A 22,015-nucleotide genomic window follows, 5' to 3' on the forward strand; every position below is an offset into this window, starting at 1 on the left:
CGACGACGAGCATATTCGTCTGGTGGAGGAGTCTCATGGCCGGGACTGAGGATGATGCGATCGCACCACACTCCGAGGAGGAGGCGGGACGACATTTCTAGCGTCCCAGTACGAAGAAATCAAGAGACAATGACGGGCTTGACAACGTTCTACTGATGTAACTCACCTGAAGTTCACTGGACATTAGCAGACAACTTTAACAGCTTCTTGTCGTTCGTTTATTACCCTTCGATGTGGGAATATGCGAAAATGCTAGCTATCCTAAAGAGCAGCAAGGACCACTGGCTGGTGAAGGATTTTTGGCTAATCAGCCCACTTCCCTTCATAGAAATTTTCGAGAAGCTGTACGCCAAGCTTCTGCTATCAGACCCTGCTGAAGAAGGCCTCGTACCAGATGAACAGTTTGTCTTCTGGAGGGATCATTCCAAGTCACAACATGTACTGGATCTGACAGAGCAAGCACTGAGAACCATGGATTGTTGCTAATACCTGGAGCCATGCTCCTTGACGTTTCCAGTGTTTTCGATTCCGTGTGGAATGACTATATAATGTACAAGCTTTCTGTGCACAGGGTACCGACGTCACGTGCTTCTCTCCCACCTCTCCGGAAGAACGGCCCACATTTGGACCAACGACGGGAAATCTACAAAGTAGCTGACACGTTCAGGGGTACTGCAGGCGCCTGTGCTCGGCTTCCTGCTGTTCTCATTGTGGAAGTCCTGTACTCCCACGGTGGCACACATACAGTTGGTTCACGCCTGCCCTGTTCATCCACAGCATGAACACCAATATGCTTCACTGCCGTCTCCAGTTTGGATGCTGCTGCTTTGGTTAGTGGTTCGTGAAATCGTGTTCCAAGTATAATGCTGTTACAAGTTGGATTCTCGTATTAACGAGAAGGAAGCTCCCTTCTACTTTACCACCTGTCGTGATCCCAGGTGGCCCCATCCCATGGTGCAGGACAGGGTGGGGATGATTCTTGATAGACATCTGTAGTCGCTACCGCACATCCAGGGCACTAAGAAAGGGGCACTCTACCCTTTCACCACATCGATGTCGAATCTGACACCACACCTTGGTATCAGAATCTACGCAGGCCTGCTGAGACCACGGATGGAGTAAACAGCTGTAGAATGGAGATATGCTGCTGCCACATCCATAGTGCACCTCAAGAGTGTATAATCGAGCCCTGATGTTCGCTTTATACAGTCCGTGGGGATACACAGCGAGGCACAATCTTGTGAGACAGATTTCGGTAGAGTGCACACCTTTTCTATTAGAAGGTACAACGGTCGGCAAACCTACTCGTCCGACACTTGGGACAGTATGCCGGACATGGTACGAGTGTAATTCACCCTCGCAGCGCCAGATGCACTAGAGCAAATGCATCCAGCCCACGTGACAATTCAACAACTGAGAAATAAATCAACACCGTCTGATGCGAGAATCCAAAGAATAGACTGCTTGGCCTGCACACAGTCAAGTGAGCTCGTCATTTCGAGTGCATGCGAAAATGGAGTATCATTCTAGTGACGGTGTGGGTCGGAAATGGACAACTCTACTAACGTAAATGACTTTCTCAATGGGAGATTGTTACAGCCTGATGTCTGATAATCAGCATTTCAGAAACGGTGAAGGTGGTCCAATATTCATGGTTACTTTCGTCAACACATTTCTCGTTGCATCAGCTCGATGTTCGTGTACTGGTGTGCCATCGTTTAACGAACGGCTGCTCTAAACGTGCACCGCAGCATGCAAGCGAACTGGAGGTAACAGAGGTATACCGTCTGGGACGTTCATTTGGGCATCGCTGATAGTTGTGATAGCAGTCTGAGGCATCATGACGCAGTCCACTACGTAAATATTATGCAGACTGATGTGTTGGCAAATGTGCCAACACCTTGTAGATAGAGGAGGCCGAAATGCACGCTATCTAACGCAGACGGGCGTGAATTCTGGAACAGGATAAGTAGTGAATGATAGCAAGAAAAGTATGCAGCTCCTCGAATACTTAACTTTTATTCCTTGTGTGAATACAGCATTCTTGATGAGACATTTCATACGATAACTATCAAACTATGTAAGACTAATGGCGCCTTGCTAGGTCGTAGCCATGGACTTAGCTGAAGGCTATTCTAACTGTCTCTCGGCAAATGAGAGAAGGCTTCGTCAGTGTAGTCGCTAGCAAAGTCGTCGTACAACTGGGGGCGAGTGCTATTCCGTATCTCGAGACCTGCCTTGTGGTGGCGCTCGGTCTGCGATCACACAGTGGCGACACGCGGGTCCGACATGTACTAAATGGACCGCGGCCGATTTAAGCTACCACCTAGCAAGTGTGGTGTCTGGCGGTGACACCACACAGACCACCTGCATGTCCTCATGCCCGATGTCTTCCCCGTCAGCGATGAATTCTTTCGTCAGCATAAGGCCGCAATAGTGCTACTGTAGTTTGAGGAACATGATAGTGAACCAATTTTGTTGTCTTTGCCACTAAATTCGCGTGCTCTGGACGCGAGGGAACGCATCTGGGACGCCGCTAGACGTAAGATCTGCGCCCACAAATCAGCGGTTCGTAATTTACGGGAATTGCATGACCTGTTCATAGCTGTCTGGCGTCACATGTCCCCCAAAATCTTCCAAAGACTTGTCGAATCAATGCCTTGTCGCGTCGGAATCACATTAAATTACAGAAATGAACCAACGACCTATTATGTAGATGGTGATAAAGTTTTGACTCGTCAGTGTGCGAGTACCTTTATGTACCCAAAATGAAAAAGGTCTATTATTTGCATGTAGTTAAAGTGTTCGCCACAAAATAAATAGTAGAGTCGTAACTGACTGCTATGACACGGAAAGGTTAGAGTACCTGAACAACGAAAATTGTGCATCAACCTAACTGTTCACTGTGGAGTGTATAGTGACGATAGAAGAAGTTTAGGGTGTATTCTAATGTTTCTACACAGCCTTTTCCTCTCTGATAGTAACCAATAATATATTATGATACTGAAAGGCTATTTCAGTACGTAAAGGAAGATGAAAATCTAATAGTCTTAGGAAAAGGAGTAGAAGAAAAGGTTACGGGAGGATATGGGCTTGCAACTAGGAATGAGAGAGGAAAATGACTTATTGATTTCTGCAATAAATTTCAGTGATTAATAGCGATTACTCTCCTCAAGAGTCATAAGAGGAGGAGGCTTACTTGGAAAAGGCCGAAAGAAAAGGGAAGACTTCGATTAGCTCACATCATGGTCAGGAAAAGATTCTGAAATAAAATATTGGATTGCAAGGTGTATTCAAGAGCAAATACAGACTCAGGTCACAGTTGCGCGATGATAAAGAGCAGGATGTAGTTTAAGAGACTAGTCAGAAAGAATCAGTTCGCACAGTGTGGGATATGGAAGTACTAAGGAGTGAAGAAATAGGCTTGAAGTTCTCTGAGGCTATAGATAATGCGATAAGGAATAGCACAGTAGGCAGTTCAGTTGAAGAGAAATGGAAATCTCTAAAAAGGGCAGTCACAAAAGTTGGAAAGAAAAACATAGGTACAAAGAAGAAACTGCGAAGAAACCATGGGTAACAGAATAAATACTTCAACTCATCGACGAAAGGATGAGGTACAATAATGTTCAGGGAAATTCAGGAACACAGAACTACAAGTCACTTAGGTGTGGAATAAATAGGAAGTACACGGAGACTAAGGCGAAATGTCTACACGAAGATGTGAAGAAACCTAAAAAGAAGTGATTGTCGGAAATAATGGCTCAATATAGAGAAACTTCAAGCCAACCTTCGCTGAAATTAAAATCAGGGTGGTAACACTAAGGAGGCAATGGGAATTCCACTATTAAATGCAGAGGAGGGAGCGTATAGGTGACAAGAGTAAACTGAAAGCCTCAATGAGGCTATGATAGAACAAGAAAGAGGAGTCTATATAGAAGAGATAGGGGGATCCAGCATTAGAATAAGAATCTTAAAGATCTTTGGAAGACTTAAGATCGAATAAAGCAGAAGGGAAAAATAACATTCCATCAGAATTTCTAATACCTTTGGGGGGGAGTGTCAACAAAAGGACTATTCACGTTGTGTGTAGAATGTAATAATCTAACGACACACCATAAGACTTTTGGAAAAATATCATCCATACAATTCCGAGAATTATTGCACAATCAGCTTAACAGCTCATGCATCCAAGCTGCTGACAAGAATAATATACAGACGTATGGAAAAGAAAATTGAGGATCTGTTAGATGACGATCAGTTTGGCTTCAGGAAAGCTAAATGCATCAGAGGGGCCGTTCTTACATTGCGGTTGATTATGGAAATAGGACTAAGGTAAAATCAAGGCACTTTCGTAGAATTTGGCGACCTGGAAAATGCGTTCGACACTGTCAAATAATTGCAAGATGTTCGAAGTTCTGAGGAAAATAGGGATAAGCTACAGGGAGAGGTAGGTAGTGTACAATACGTACAAGACCAAAAATGGAATAATAAGAGTGGAAGGACAAGAACGAACTACTAGGATTAAAAAGGGTGTAAGACAGGGATGCAGTCTTCCATCTCTGCTGATCAGTCTATACTTCGAAGAAGCAGTGATGGAAATAAAAGAAACCAGTGATAAAATTCAATGATGACAATTCTATTCTCAGGAAAATGTGAAAAAGAATTACAGAACTGTTTGGAATGAAGAGATTAATCAGTAGAGAACATAGATCAAAAGTAAATCGAAGAAAGTGGAAATTAATGCGAAGTAGCAGAAATGAGAAGAGAGAAACATTAACATCAAAACTGGTGATTAGCAAGTAGTTGAAGCTAACGAATTCTGCTACTTAGGCAGAAAATATCCGATGATGGACGAAGCAAGGAGGACATACAAAGCAGACTAGCATATGCATAGAGGGCATTCTTGTCCAAGAGAAGTCTACTGGTATTAAACATGTCTTAATTTGAGGAAGAAATTTGTGAGACTGTACGTAGGGAGCACAATATTACACGTAGCGAAACATGAACTGTGAGAGTACCGCAATAGAAGAGAATGAAAGCAATTGAGATATGAATCTACAGAAGAATGCTGAAAATTAATTATGCTGATAAGGAAAGAAATGAATTGGCAAGGAAATGAATATATGGAAAACGCTGACAAGAAGAAGGGACCGGCTGGTAGGATGGTAGGATATCTGTTGGGACAACAGGTATCAGAGGGCGCTGTAGAGGTTAAAAATTATAGAGGAAGACAGAGATATCAATGCATCCAGCAAATAATTGAGGACTTCGATTGAAAGTGCTACTGTGAGATGAAGAGTCCCCACAGGAGAGGAATACGTGACGGACCACATAAAAAAAAGAAGGAATTGCCACATTTAACGATTGTGTTTGTAAATTGTCTCGTAAAGAGGTCGATAACTGAAACTAAGGTACACTATGTGATCAAAAGTATCTGGAAACCCTCAAAAACATACGTTTTTCATATTAGGTGCATTGTACTGCCACCTGCCGCCAGGTGCTTCATATCAGCGACCTCAGTAGTCATTAGACATAGTGAGAGAGCAGAATCGGGTGCTCCGCGGATCTCACCGGTCTTGGAACGTGCCCAGGTGATTAGGTGTCACTTGGGTGACACGTCTGTACGCGAGATTTACACACTCCTAAACATCCCTAGGTCCACTGTTTCCAGTGTGTAGTGAAGTTGAAACGTGAAGGGACACGTACAACACATAAGCGTAGAGACTGACCTCCTCTGTTGACTGACAGACAATTGAAGAGGGTCATAATGTGTAATAGGCAGACATCTGTCCAGACCATCACACGGGAATTCCAAACTGCATCGGGATCCACTGCAAGTACTATGACAGTTAGGAGGGAGATGAGAAAAATTGGATTTCATGGTCGAGCGGCTGCTCATGAGCCGCAAATCACGCCGATAAATGCCAAACGACGCTTCGCTTGGTGTAAGCAGCGTAAACATTGGACGATTGAACAGTGGAAAACGGTGTGTGGAGTGACTAATCACGGTAGACAATGTGGCGATCCGATGGCAGGGTGTGGGTATGGCGAATGCCCGGTGAGCGTCATCTGCCAGCGTGTGTAGTGCCAACAGTACCATTCGGAGTCGGTGTTGTTATAGTGTGGTCGTATTTTTCATGGAGGGAGCTTCCACCTCTTGTTGTTTTGTGTGGCGCTATCACAGCACAGGCCTACATTGATGTTTTAAGCAACTGTTGAAAAGCAATTCGGGGACGTCGATTGCATCTTTCAACAAGATTGAGCACCTGTTCATAATGCACGGCCTGTGGTGGAGTGGTTACACAACAATAACATCCCTGTAATGGACTGGCCTGCACAGAACCCTGATCTGAATCATATAGAACACTTCGCGCCACGCCTCACCGACCGACGTCGATACCTCTCCTCAGTGCAGCACTCCGTGAAGAATGGGCTGCCATTCCCCATGAAACCTTCCAGCAACTGACTGAACTTACCCCTGCGAAAGTGGAAGCTGTCATCAAGGCTAAGGGTGGGGCAACACCATACTGAATTCCAGCATGGAGTGCGCCACGAACTTGTAAGTCATTTTCAGCCTTGTGTCCGGATGTTTTTGATCACATAGTGTAATTATGGATAGTCAGATTATTACGATTCGCTACCCTTGCATTACTTATGCATCACCAAGCACGATGTAAGAATTTTCGTTCGCCAGACGTTCATCATAGGACTAACTTAGGGTTCTAGTGTCGCCGCAATAAAACACGGGAACTTCGGAAGCAGCAATTCGCAGTTGTAAACATGTCGTGTCAAAGATACTTCGCAAGTTGTTGTTGACAGCATATTGTCCGATAATTCAGTGCACTTACCTATGCGCTCGCCGGTTACAGTAGTCTTCACTTGAGTAGTGACGAGTGCATGGTAGTGACTCCTGAACGCCATCAGCTGGTCGTGGCTGCCTTCCTCGACCACGACCCCTCCAGACAGCACGAAGATTCTGTCCGCATTGCGTATTGTCGACAGCCGATGTGCTACAATGACCGTAGTACGTCCTTCGATGGCCTGAAATATAATTTTGGTACCTTTAAATGTAGAGTATTAATGGACCAGACAGAAGATTTATGGCTCAAAAGAGGAACAGAAAAATGCTGGTTGCTACTTTATAAATTTGCTCCGCCCTTCCAAATTGTCTATGCGTCTGATTCCTCGAGCATAGGTTGGTCATCAGCTTTTTGTTCTAATTTACAAGTACTGTGCCACCTAATGTTTTCTTATTTCTGCTAAGCACGTAGTAGTGGACTCTGATACAAAAACAGTTGTTTCCTTCAGTAGTAAAAGGATGAAAACTAGTGCCACCACATAGCCCATTTCTTATCTGATAGCATCAAAGGAGTAGGCAAATTTAATGTTTCATCCATTTTATGTCTACAACGGATGTGTCGTCCATCTGCCTAAAAGAGATGTGAAAACAAGAGCGAAAAAACTGACTTTCTTTCTCTTTTGAAAAAAAAAAGTGACATATTGCCAGATAGAAATAAGCGAATTTTGTAATTGTTTGCATAATTATTTATTATGTCACAATCGCTTGGATATATGAAATATAATCACATGAGTAGTTTTGGGAAATCGTTGCCGTCCTCATATGCGCTTAATCCAATAAGAAACTTCGTACACATATATGTGAAGAAATATAGTTAAACTTTTTCAATATAATAAAGTCATTTAACGTATTTCAATGAATGTAAATATATCTGCACTTGATAAAAAGACTATCATGTGAGTCTTTTATGATGTGACTATATGACTTACATATTTGGATTCCATTACTTCAAAGAGCCGAACGATATTTCCTTATACATCTCTACGAAGGTATTTAGTGGATTAAGCACTTCTGATGATGGCAACTACCAGCCGAAACTAGTAATGCGAATATACACCGACGGAAAACAAAATCCCAACATCAAGAAGGAGTTGTATGACGTAATAGAAAGTTGGCTGACGTGCTTCTACAGCTGAAAGATTCAAATTTTAGACAGTCACATAAGAGTGAGGCTAATAGACCACTACGAGAGTAAAAATAAGGTTTGATTTAAATACCCGCTGTAATGATAGTGAGCATTAGGTACCTTTCAGATCGAACGTGGTGCTAATGTCTTTAACGCGACAAAGACGTCACTGAGTTTGAACGAGGTCGTGTAATAGGGCTAAGAGAAGCTGGATATTTCGGCTGCGATATCGAAAAAGTCTTGGTAGGAATGCAAGCACTATACATGATTGCTGGCAGTGGTCATCACGAGAATGTACGGTCGCAAGAAGACCTAGCTCGGGACTACCACTTGTCGACACTCAGAGGGAAGACCACTGTGTTCGGCATATGGCCTGGCACATCGTACTGCATCTGCAGTATCAAACTGGGTAGTTGTAACAGTTGGCACCACAGTGACACAACAAACCGCGTAAGATCGGTTACTTAAGGGCAGCTCCGAGCCAGACGCCCTGTAGTTTGAATTCCATTAACCCCAAACCACCACCATTTGCGACTGCAGTGTTATCAAGCTAAAGCTCACTGATTAACATGTGATTCTGCTATGTTAATCACTTACATATGTTGCCTTGACAAATGTATTCATGAAATACCATTACTCTGCACTAATTACCTTTTGGTGTTGCGATTGTTTCTTCTCTCAGGTACTTCATATATCCAGGCGATCGTGACGTAATTTATTATTATACACACTTTCTTTGTGAAACATCGTGGTAGACTGAAACTGTGTATCTCTCCAAGCCTCGGAACCTTTACCTTTCGCCGTCAAGTGCTCTACTGATCCTTTTTTTTTTATAGAGACGCAACTCTCCCTTTTTCGCTCTACCAACTTTGATTTTTTACGCTATCTCGTCGTGTTTTAATAAGGAAAACATTTTTATTTTTATTAATTTTTCTTTTTTAATTTTTTAAAGTTATTTATTTATTTTTGTTTTTTCGGTTTGTTAGGGCCACAGTCAGTTACAAGTTGGAGGAGAGTAGGTGGGCAGGAGTCGAATCTCGAGGCCCTTCGCCGTGCTGCACCCTCACATTACTCATATTAATTTTACTTATTTACGTATTTATTTCATTTTTTGTGCACATATATGCAAGTCCACTCATCCGGAACCCCGAAAATCCCGCAAGGTAATAAAGGATGGCAGGCGCACCAAATCCAAGGTATAGACGTGTCATGTTTCATTCCGAATCGGGCGAGCAAATGTAACGTCAGAAACAGACCAACTTAGTGGAGGCGTGGTAAAAACGCTGTTAAGATAAATGGTAAATTACGTGCGATCACGGTAACTGCGCGCAGCCTCAAAATGTGCAGTCTAGAAGTATTGCCAAAAATCAAGGCGCGAATGATGAGCATTTCGATATAGATATGCCAAGGAAAATATTCCACCGCTGCATAAGAAAGGACTCGGTGCCAGTAACGTGCGGCGGCACTTGTAGAAACCAAGCGACCATTTGTCCCTCCAACAACCAGACATCCGTAACGGCTACACAGTTGAATCTGTGATGATCATCGTCGATACTACGTCAGTCGGCGCAGAGGGGAGAGTCTGCCAGTCCCATGGCATGGAGCCGCTGATTAGTTGGATACGACTTCCCACAGGTCGCATAATACCAAGTCGACCTGATATGCGTCAGAAACAAACTGTGGTGAATGTGGCGCCAAATCACAGTCCGCCGCAACAGTGAGAACTTGCGTTCTACGACGTTGCAAGCGACGCCACGCAGGAAAAGGACGTAGTAATTCTCCACTCGCGGCAGGCGCGTTCGTGGAAGTCGGGCGCGAGCATAACTGAATTCCACAACGAAGCCGCGATGCGTGCGAACGCGGGCCTGACGTTACCGATCGGGACCGGCGGGAAGAGGGATAGTGCCACAAGAACGAGAGAGGTCTGCCGTGCGACACCAATAACCATTCAAAAATCTTGGTCATCCTTATTTAATAAGGTGTCAGGGCAGTAGTGGCCCGTAGTAATTCCAGGCGTCGGTTTATGAACGGGAACAATAATGCCCTCCACAAAATGGCGGAATGGCAGCTCCAGACGTGATCAGTTCATTACACATTTCCGTCCATCGTGCAGACATGAGACCACAAAACGTACGATAAAATTCAGTAGGAAGTTCGTCGATGCCTGGTGATTCTCAGCGGATCCCTGGAGAAAGCGGTAGTGACCTCCTCGGAGGTGAATGGTTCCATTAACGTAACATCCCTCCTCCTTGCACACCAACTGAGCAACCCAAACATGACTCACGATCCTTCCTCACAGCATTACTTCCGCCAGTACCTCGTCTGGCCGGCCGTGGTGGGCGAGCGGTTCTAGGCGCTACAGTCTGGAACCGCGTGACCGCTTACGGTCGCAGGTTCGAATCCTGCCTCGGGCATGGATGTGTGGATGTCCTTAGGTTAGTTAGGGTTAAGTAGTTCTAGGGGACTGATGACCTCAGAAGTTAAGTCCCACAGTGTTCAGAGCCAGTACCACGTTTCCTACCTTCCGAACTTCACAGAAGCTCTCCTGCATACCTTGCAAGACTAGCACTCCTGGAAGCAAGCAAATTGCCGTTACATGGCTTAGCCACAACCAGGGGTAGGTTTCTAGAATGAAATTTTCACTCCGCAGAGGAGTGTGCGCTGATACGAAACATCGTAGCAGATGTGCCGGTCCGAGACTCGATCTCGTCGTGCTTGGGTAGTTCAATCGGTAGAGAATTTGCCCACGCAAAGATCCCGAGTTCGAATATCGGTCCACCACATTGCTTTAATCTACCAGCAAGTTTAATATTATCGCACTCTCCGCTTCATAGTGAAAATTTCAATCTGGAGACTGCCCTTTTTGTTATGGGGATGACATTCATGTGTTCAAAATTAATGACTCATCCGATTATCATATATTCATAGTTGCTTACGTAATATACTCATTGCACCAGCGATGTGCTATGTGTTGTGTGTGTATCTTTGGCATGGAATCTCATTGACTGGAGTTGGATTGTTCTTAGTGGTGTGTCCCGTTTAGCACTTAGCCCCAGTGACGGGAGATGCGCCGGACAGCGGTGGGATATCGAACTGACTGTCGACCGCCGTAAGGCCCAACAACGAGGAGTAATGATCTCGGATGGCATTACTTCCCATAGTAGGACCATTTTGGTTGTCATCTGCACACCCTTACAGGACAGAGGTATGTCGACGACATTCTACGCCCTGTTATGTCCCCCTTGTAGGCAGACCATCCTGGGCCTACATTTCAGCAAGGTAATGCCCGCTCGCACACGACGAGAATTTCTACTGCTTGTCTTCGTGCCTACCAACCCCACCTTGGCCAGCACGGTCGCCGATCTCTCCCCATTTGAGCTCTATGGGCAAGGCTCTCCAACCAGATCGGTATTTGAGCAGCGCCAATTCGACAGAATGACAACCCTCAGGGAGGCATGGAACATCTCTATCAATCAATGCTAAGGCGAATAACTGCTTACATAAGGGCCCGAGGTGGATCAACGAGTTATTGACTTGCTCAATTTTTGAAACGCTTTACCCTGAACAAATCATCCATTTTTTTAAAAATTGTAATCATTTTTTAGTCCGTAAATATACAGCACATCTATCAATTTCAGTCCTGTTCGGAGAATTCCGACATCGTGTGTATGTGTGTGTGTGTGTGTGTGTGTGTGTGTGTGTGTGTGTGGTGTGTGTGTGTGCGTGTGTGTGTGATATTTTTACGTTATAAATAAGGTAAACTTTCATTAACATAGGATGAATTTCCGTTCGTGATAAACCACCCAAAAAACTGTGTTATAATAGCATGCATGGTGTTATAGTTGAGGGTTGTGAATGAAACGTCTAAAAAAGTAGTTGAAAGAAACCATATACATGAAAGTATTTCGTAGATCTCGTTGCCACTTGGCTTGCGGTGCTACATATTGCAATAGCAACTTTTCATTTGATTGGGGGACAATCTTTGCGGAAAGCCGTGAAATTGTCAGTTTGCTCTAGTAATGTAACGTGCGATGAACGTGTTCAGTGATGGTTTTGTGACAACCTATTCTTGAGGAGTGTTAGACTTGAATAATCAGATGGCAACAAATTTAATAAAAAAATTTAAAAATGACTGGAGTCAATCTTACAATTATTTAAGAGTTGATACGTTGTCCCCTCCCCCCCCCCCCCCCCCTCAATGAACAATGGACCTGGCCGTTGGTGGGGAGGCTTCCGTGCCCCAACGATACAGATAGCCGTACCGTAGGTGCAACCACAGTGGAGGGGTATCTGTTGAGAGGCCAGACAAACGTGTGGTTCCTGAAAAGGAGCAGCAGCCATTGCAATAGTTGCAGGGGCAACAGTCTGGATGATTCACTGATCTGGCCCTGTAACACAAACCAAAACGGCCGTGCAGTTTTGGTACTGCGAACGGCTGAAAGCAAGGAGAAACTACAGCGGTAATTTTTCCTGAGGGCATGCAGCTTTACTATATGATTAAATTATGATTGCGTCCTCTTGGGTAAAATATTCCGGAGGTAAAATAGTCCCCCATTCGGATCTCTGGGCGGGGGCTACTCAAGAGGACATCGTTATCAGGAGAAAGAAAACTGGCATTCTACGTATCAGAGCGTGGAATGTCAGATCTCTTATTCGGTCAGGTACATTAGAAAATTTAAAAAGGGAAATGGATAGGTTAAAGTTAGATATAGTGGTAATTAGTGAAGTTCGATGGCAGGAGGAACAAGACTTTTGGTCAGGTGAATACAGGGTTATAAATACAAAATCAAATAGGGGTAATGCAGGAGTAGGTTTAATAAGAAATATAAAAATAGGAGTGCGGGTAAGCTACTACAAACAGCATAGTGAACGCATCGTTGTGGCCAAGATGGACACCAAGCTCACGCCTACTACAGTGGTGCAAGTTTATATGCCAACTAGTTCTGCAGATGACGAAGAAGTTGTATGATGAGAAAAAAGAAATTATTCAGGTAGTGAAGGGAGATGAAAATTTAATAGTCATGGGTGACTGGATTTCGACAGTAGGAAAAGGAAGAGAAGCAAACGTAGTAGGTGAATATGGATTGGGGCTAAGAAATGAAAGAGGAAGCCGCCTGGTAGAATTTTGCACAGAGTATAACTTAATCATAGCTAACACTTGGTTTAAGAATCATGAAAGAAGGTTGTGTACATGGAACAACCCTGGAGATAGTAAAAAGTTTCAGATAGATTATGTAATGGTAAGACAGAAATTTAGGAACCAGGTTTTAAATTGTAAGACATTTCCAGGGGCAGATGTGGACTCTCACCACAATATATTGGTTATAAACTGTAGATTAAAACTGAAGAAACTGCAAAAAGGTGGGAATTTAAGGAGATGGAACCTGGATAAACTGAAAGAACCGGAGGTTTCAGGGATAGCATAAGGGAACAATTGACAGAAATGGGGGAAAGAAATGCAGTAGAAGAAGAATGGGTAGTAGTGAAGGTAGCAGAGGATCAAGTATGTAAAAAGACGAGGACTAGTAGAAATCCTTGGGTAACAGAAGAGATACTGAATTTAATTGATGAAAGGAGAAAATACAAAAATGCAGCAAGTGAAGAAGGCAAAAAGGAATACAAACGTCTCAAAAATGAGATCGACAGGAAGTGCAAAATGGCTAAGCAGGGATGGCTAGAGGACAAATGTAAGGATGTAGAGGCTTATCTCACTAGGGGTAAGATAGATACTGCCTACAGGAAAATTAAAGAGACCTTTGGAGAAAAGAGAATCACTTGCACGAATATCAAGAACTTTGATGGAAACGCAGTTCTAAGCAAAGACGGGAAAGCAGAAAGGTGGAAGGAGTATATAGAGGGTCTATACAAGGGCGATGTACTTCAGGACAATATAATGGAAATGGAACGGGATGTAGATGAAGATGAAATGGGAGATGTGATACTGCGTGACGAGTTTGACAGAGCAATGAAAGACCTAAGTCGAAACAAGGGCCCGGGAGTAGACAACATTCCAGTAGAACTACTGACGGGCTTGGGAGAGCCAGTCCTGACAAGACCCTACCATCTATTGAGCAAGATGTATGAGACAGGCGAAATTCCCTCAGACTTCAAGAAGAATATAATAATTCCAATCCCAAAGAAAGCAGGTGTTGACAGATGTGAGGATTACCGAACTATCAGTTTAATAAGTCACAGCTGCAAAATACTAACGCGAATTCTTTACAGACGTATAGAAAAACTGATAGAAGCCGACCTTGGGGAAGATCGGTTTGGATTCCGTAGAAATGTTGGACACGTGAGGCAATACTGACCCTACGACGTATCTTAGAAGAAATATTAAGGAAAGGCAAACCTACGTTTCTAGCATTTGTAGACTTGGAGAAAGCTTTTGACAGTGTTGACTGGAATACTCTCTTTCAAATTCTGAAGGTGGCAGGGGTAAAATACAGGGAGCAAAAGGCTATTTACAATTTGTACAGAAAGCAGATTGCAATTATAAGAGTCGAGGGGTGTGAAAGGGAAGCAGTGGTTGGGAAGGGAGTGAGACAGGGTTGTAGCCTCTCCCCGATGCTGTTCAATCGGTATATTGAGCAAGCAGTAAAAGAAACGAAAGAAAAATTCGGAATAGGTATTAAAATCCATGGAGAAGAAATAAAAACTTTGAGGTTCGCCGATGACATTGTAATTCTGTCAGAGACAGCAAAGGACTTGGAAGAGCAGTTGAACGGAATGGACAGTGTCTTGAAAGGAGGGTATAAGATGAACATCAACAGAAGCAAAACGAGGATAATGGGATGTAGTCGAATTAAGTCGGGTGATGCTGAGGGAATTGGTATTGGAAATAAGATAAAGTAGTAAAGGGGTTTTGCTATTTGGGGAGCAAAATAACTGATGAATGTCGAAGTAGAGAGGATATAAAATGTAGACTGTCAATGGCAAGGAAAGCGTTTCTGAAGAAGAGAAATTTTTTAATATCGAGTATTGATTTAAGTGTCAGGAAGTCGTTTCTGAAAGTATTTGTATGGAGTGTAGCCATGTGTGGAAGTGAAACATGGACGATAAATAGTTTGGACAAGAAGAGAATAGAAGCTTTCTAAATGTGGTGCTACAGAAGAATGCTGAAGATTAGATGGGTAGATCACGTAGCTAATGAGGAGGTATTGAATAGAACTGGGGAGAAGAGGAGCTTGTGGAACTACTTGAATAGAAGAAGTGATCGGTTGGAAGGACATGTTCTGAGGCATCAAGGGATCACCAATTTAGTACTGGAGGACAGCGTGGAGGGTAAAAATCGTAGAGGGAGACCAAGAGATGAATACACTAAGCAGATTCAGAAAGATGTAGGCTGCAGTAGGTACTGGGAGATGAAGAGGCTTGCACAGGATAGAGTAGCATGGAGATCTGCATCAAACCAGTCTCAGGACTGAAGACCACAACAACAACGTTGTCAAATGGAATAACGCGATCTTGAATATATTTATATAATAAATGATTACGTAAAGATAGAGTAATTACCAGTTTCAAAAATTTATTGCCTATTTCACATATGAAAATTAATCGAAAAACAGTTTCGTCCTAATGTATAAACGTAAATTAGATGTAATAAAGTAGTGTCTCCAGCGATAATATTGAATGAAACGTTCCCGGGTTTCCAGCAGCGTCAAGTGATTAAAATAACAATAGCTCTCGCCTAAGCGCACCTTGGCCATTGTCAAATGGTATGACTGCTAGTGGGCTGCCGTACATCCTTTATACATCCTATATGCTGGCTGTGAGGTCACTGGTGGTCGCAGCATCACCATATATGGCAATGTTTAGACTCGGCGTTCAATGTACCCGTTTCAACCGTGCGATCGCTGGATCCCACACTGCGCTGAGCTGCAGGCTGCCGTCTCTATTTAGGACGTTATCTGCGATTTTTTTCAATATATTCTTTAATTACACAGTTCCAGAAGTCATTAGTGCTACCCACTACAATGGTTTCGTCGAATTTTAACCGGTGACCGTTTTCTAAAGCATGCTCAGCTGAAGTTGATTTCTCGGGGTAGTGGTGGCGGTAAAAACTTTCATGCTCCTTCCTGCGTTGTTCCAATGTGCATATTGTTTGTCCGACCTAAGAAAAAATGGTCCAAATGACTCTGAGCAGTATGGGACTTAACTTCTGAGGTCATCAGTCCCTTAGAACTACTTAAACCTAACTAACCTAAGGACATCACACACATCCATGCCCGAGGCAGGATTCGAACCTGCGACCGTAGCGGTCGCGCGGTTCCAGACTGTAGCGCCTAGAACTGCTCGTGTCCGACGTAAGACTGGCCACACTCGCAACCTATCTTGTAGACCCCAGGAGTTCTGAACCTGCTGCGTGTTTAACTGGTCTCAGTACCTCATGGATTTTTGTCGGAGGCCTGAAGATCGATTTGACCTTGTTTCGTTTGGCCAGCCGGTTTATACTGCCCGACGCGGAGCCACGAAAAGACAAGAAAGATAGTTTCTTTTCCGGCGGCTCGTCGGTAGTGTTACTGTGATTCTTGTTTCAAATCACTTCATTACTTTGACGAACGCTATAGCCGTTGTTCCTGAAGACCATGCGTAGCTGGCTCAGCTCGTGGGGCATGTTATCAGCATTATCTCCATCTGCTACAAACCGCTTCATCGAGAATTTTGAGGATACTGCGTTAGAGACGGCACCATTAAAGCCTAGCAGTTTCTTTCGATACTTTGACCCCGCGGACTTGAGAAACTTGATGAGTTCTTGGAATACCTCAACGGCATTAACAGCAGCATCCAGTTCACCATGGAGGTAGAAAAAAATAATGCATTAACCTTCCTCGACGAAATGAAATGGACGTCTTGGCCACAGCGTCTATTCAGTGTTATCGCCGCGAGACTCTGCTTTCTTAAATGCAGCTTAAGTTTAGACGTCATGAAGAATCTGTTTTCGATTAATTTTGATCTACGAATATGTCAATAAGTTAGTGAAACCGGTAATGCGAATATTATAGTAATCAAGCTCTCTTGACATAAGCAATTATTATCTTAATATTTTCACGGTCGCTGTAGTCCATTTGACAATGTATCAATTCTTCAGAAACTTACACAAGCCTTTTTGTAGTGCTAACTCCAGCCAGTTTTTATTACTTTTCTATATACTGAAGTTTGCTTATTCGATCCCAAAAATACTTAACAATATGTTGCCATGAAGCCAACACTGAACACATTCATTCTAAGCTACATTACTAGGGCAAATCGAAAGTTTCTTAGCCTGCCACAAAGATTGTGTCGCATTTCCATAAAAAGTTACTACTGCAACGTGTAGTACTACAAGTCAAGTAGCAAGTGGATTTACGAAGCAATTTCATGTGTGCGATATCTTCCAACAACATTTTTAGTCATTTCATTCACAAGCGTCAATTATAAAGCATTCCGATAAAAAACGGTGTATTTTTGAAAGTTTAACACCAGTGGAAGTTTATGCAATGCTAACGAAAGTTTGTAAACAAACTACTGCTACATTTCTAAAATTAAGAAGTGCAAAGTTAAATTTGAACAGGTCGTAAATACCCTATAGGTGATCCACGTGAAAGATGAATATTACAACAGAATACTATAAAGAAAAAATACTACAACAGATGAAACTTCAAAAAGTGTACGACGGAGTGTAGGACGATCTTAGATTAAATGTGTCTAAAATAAGGAACAGAATAGTTACAAGTATGTCAGAAAAATTACTGAATATTTTACACAAGGAAGTAACCATTAGATATCACTTTGCGATTTGGATCTACATTTATTGAACGCTTACGAAATGCGGAAATGTACGATCGAGCGTCGTGCACAACCATATCGTATACTTCCTTGCTTTTCATCTGCTGTAGCGGTTTTAACGTCTTTCGTGTGACTTATCTTCAAGATCAGAACAGTGACGTTAGAGCATACCCACCCTTTTTTTTAAGTCTTCGTGGGGACATTTTTAATGTACCTCCGTAACATTATGTACCCACTGTCAATCATTGATCCTCCTGAAGCAGACGTTTTTAAAGACATCGAAACCTAAGTGAAGGGGTTTTCATATACTTTCTTAATATTGCAACTGGTTTGGCTGTTTTTCGTCGTTTCCTCACGAAGACTGCATTCTACAGCTGATGTCTCCAGCCATAGTCAAGATTTTAACCATTTTTAAGTGTTAAAATGAATCAGATATCTACTTGTAAAACTCCATTAACTTTGAATCAATCTCCGTTGGTGATAATTGATCCAAAACAGTGTTACGTCTGCACGGTGTTCCAGTGTATGTTTAGCTTCATGACATTTTGCTGATACATACACAACAGTGGGAACATCGCTGGTGCAATGGGTGTATCACGTGAGAAACTAAGAACTTCGTATGAGTGGTGCATGAGTAATTCAATCCGGAAGCCTGATACCTTTTTATTTAAGCTACATGTATTGTGAACTTCATGTAATGGCATAAAAAAATCTGTGAAATATACATCTTGTCTCATGATAAAAGAGTCTCTTCCACCATGTGGCAACTCGTGTGTGTGTGTGTGTGTGTGTGTGTGTGTAAGTGCGTATTGTGAACTTCATGTAATGGCATAAAAAAGTCTGTGAAATATACATCTTGTGTCATGGTAAAAGAGTCTCTTCCACCATGTGTCAACTCTTGTGTGCGTGCGTGTGTGTGTGTGTGTGTGTGTGTGTGTGTGTGTGTGTGTGTATTTGAGTGTGTAAGTGCGTATTGTGAACTTCATGTAATGTCATAAAAAAGTCTGTGAAATATACATCTTGTCTCATGGTAAAAGTCTCTTCCACCACGTGGCATCTCGTGTATGTGTGTGTGTGTGTGTGTGTGTGTGTGTGTAAGTGCGTATTAAATCAAAGAATGTGGAGGTAACGTGATAACCGTATTAGACGTGGGCGTGAGTTGCTCGTCTCTCACCTTGTCCAGCGCGGCCTGCACCTTGGCCTCGCTGCTGGTGTCCAGAGCAGAGGTGGCCTCGTCCAGCAGCAGGATCTTGGGGCGGCGCACCAGCGCCCTGGCGATGGCGATGCGCTGCTTCTGGCCGCCCGACAGCTGAGCCCCGCGCTCACCCACCAGCGTGTCGTAGCCCTGCGTACAGCAAAGGACTGCGGGAAGATTAAGAGTTTAACGTCCCGTTAACAGCCATTACGGAGCACGTGCTCGGATCTACGAGAGGATGGGTAAGGAAATCAGCCTTGTCCTTTTTTAAAGGAACCATCCCGACATTTGCCTGGAGCGGTTAAGCGAAATTTAGGAAAACTTGCATCTGGATAACCGAACTGGGATTTGAATTGTCGTCTTACCGAATGCAAATTCAGTGTGCTAACCACTGCGTCACCACGCTCGGTATATATGTAGTAGGGACAGGGTCTGCTGTTTTGGGCAGTGAAGAATCGCTTGACATGCAGAAGTGTCGAATATTCCGTTCTTCCGCTTCAGGGATGTACAGTCTTGGCCGTGATCGCCAACTCCCCACTGTGGCTAGGTAAAGGAGGGACGGCGGTTATCACTGAAACAACCTTTTTTCGGTTACACCGGTTTATTTCAACTACAGTTTAACCTGACTCATAAAGTCACCAGTTTTTGAAATAACCGTTTTTCGGCATTTTGTTGTTATTATCGCTATAACAGAGACATCGAACAAACACTGCATAGTAAATTTCAAGCTATGCTAACTAACACTATTCAATATAGTAGTCAAATAAAAGAAAAAGTGGTCTGTCAATTGTTCGCCACATTCCTCGAAATATGATAAGGACTATTACTAGAAGGAATGACCAGTATATTCCACTCCTCCTCCCCGGACGTTCTTCCGGTGTAAACAACGGATGTGTTAGCCTGAGTTTCTGGCGGCTTATGGGCTTCACCATATTGTTTTGGAATAGATATAATGAGTATTTCAAATTATCAAAAGAAAGATAAGTTTAGATTTGGAATTGACTGTAATTTTGCAAGATCAAAGGCGACTGAAATCAAAATGTGGCTAAAGGAAAAAATAGGAATATTTCCAGATGGTATTGTGGACATTCACTTATTTTTTCTTAAAAATGCTGTACTCCTGATGAAGGAAACGGCAGAAATACGTTGTTCTATTGTAAAGAGGTGCGGCTGCGTCGTAAAGTTCAATCATTCTGATGGAACAGGTAGTTATTTACTGTGCCTTATCTGGCTTGGGTAATCGTACAGTTAGAGTTTTAGATCTTCTGCTTAAGATCACCGCTGAGAAAATAAATTACGCTCTGAAAGACCATGGCAGTGTCATATCGAGTGCAGAAATGTGGTTGGAACCATCTATGTTCCCTATCCCTAACGGAGTTCGACAAGCAATAATCGAACTCAGGAAGCACATTTCGTCTTTTATAAATGTAAACGGCTATCGTGTCTTGTAATTTATGGTGGACAAGCTCGGACATGCGCGTTGTGCAATTATACTGAACATATTCGCGCTGAATGTAACAGGAGACGCGTGTCGCAGTTTCGTACCGGTGAGCTCCAAGTCTAAGCCCTATGACCAGTATGAAAGTGTCAGACGCTGTTGTCACGTCCGCTCGCTAGGTTCGTGAACAGAAACCGTCCGGACAGGCGGCAGAATTCGGGACGCAAGAGGACTCGAATAAGAATGAAGAATTTGCTTTCGTGCAGGACAAGCAGATGATGACCAATTGAACTTCATGTGAGCAGCGCCTCGTGCTTTACCGATATTGACTGTACTGTGTCGCTATCTCGTTAACATCAAAGTAAGCAATCGTCGCAAGAACAGGAAAACGCAGACGGGCTCTCCCATGAGGAGAGTATTTCCGGAAATGTAATCGAACCAGTCATGCCGATGGTACACAGCGAAGGAAGAACAGGACAGGAATTATGCTATTCCGAACGATATGTAACGAAACAAAGGAAAGGGAAAAGAGGGGGATAAGAAGTAACCATGACTCGAACCATGGCGAGGAAGTGAATACAGCAAATGTGCAGATTATGCACCTGTCTGCACGGGGAGAAGTGACACGAGATGATGACGTCACGTCACACGAGAAGGATTTCGCCATCTTCCAAGAAATCTCCAAAAATAAGAAACGAACACGCTCGCACCAGACGGCAGAGAATCTGCTCCCGCAATAAGAGACACAGAGTTGTGCATGAATGTGAAAAAGGTCGTACAATAGAATAGGACACCGACATGGCGATGTTGATGACAGGTCAGGGAGGAACCGACTCTACAAGAGAAATTGGCACTCGACATGGACATGACAGGTCGGAATATAAACACGATTGGGCAGAAGACGTAGAATCTCAGACTGACCAGGAAATGGAAGATGTTCCGGAAGTGGCAACAAAAACATGCAGACAGTAAAGCAACAAACATCAGAGTGGGATGGAACATGAAGTTGGGAGCTAAATTGCCTTCTGTGTGTGTCACTCCCTGTATGTTTTTAAATGTCATTGGAACAAACGTATGCTGTAACTCCTGAGAACATCAATAAAATACAGAATGATACTAAGATGGCTGTTTTAAAAGACGTTTTGTATCAATCAGATACGGACATTTGCTGTACTTCAAGAAGTGAACATTAAAACTTGGATGTTTTGGAATTCCAAGTGTTTTTAAATATTTCCCGTGAGAAAGGACGTGGTACTATAATCCTCGTGAAGGATGAGGTAGACACGAAAGCCGTTAGCTCCTTAGAATCTGGACGGCGTATTAGTTGTCGGATTTTTAATAGTACAAGTAATGAACGTTTATGCTGACTCAGGGAACAATGTTAGAGAACAGAAGTCCGATTTTTTGAAAGTGATTTAGTACTTTTACTTGAGGACAACCTCTTGAAAGCTTTAATTGGCGGCGACTGGAACTGTGTTATACACAGGAAAGATCAAAGCTCAAATTTCAACTCTTTCAAAAAAACTTGAGGCACTTATTACAAATATGGGATGGAAAGATGCGTGGGAATTAAAGTACTCTACGATAGTGAAATATACGTATTTCGCTGCACAGCCGCAAAGCAGGATC

At 43.2% G+C, this 22,015-nt stretch overlaps 1 protein-coding gene across 1 annotated transcript in view; it reads right to left on the bottom strand.

The window, feature by feature from the left end:
- Positions 1-22,015, bottom strand: part of LOC126474390 (ATP-dependent translocase ABCB1-like) — a 142,972-nt gene that overhangs the window by 66,143 nt on the left and 54,814 nt on the right. Inside the window, exons 8-9 of the mRNA XM_050101858.1 lie at positions 18,928-19,098; positions 6,849-7,041 (exon numbers count right to left, since the gene is read on the bottom strand). Coding sequence (XP_049957815.1) covers positions 6,849-7,041; positions 18,928-19,098 — 364 coding nt within the window. The remainder of the gene's footprint in view (positions 1-6,848; positions 7,042-18,927; positions 19,099-22,015) is intronic.

Source organism: Schistocerca serialis, chromosome 4 (assembly GCF_023864345.2).
Source record: "Schistocerca serialis cubense isolate TAMUIC-IGC-003099 chromosome 4, iqSchSeri2.2, whole genome shotgun sequence".
NCBI classification, from domain to species: domain Eukaryota; kingdom Metazoa; phylum Arthropoda; class Insecta; order Orthoptera; family Acrididae; genus Schistocerca; species Schistocerca serialis.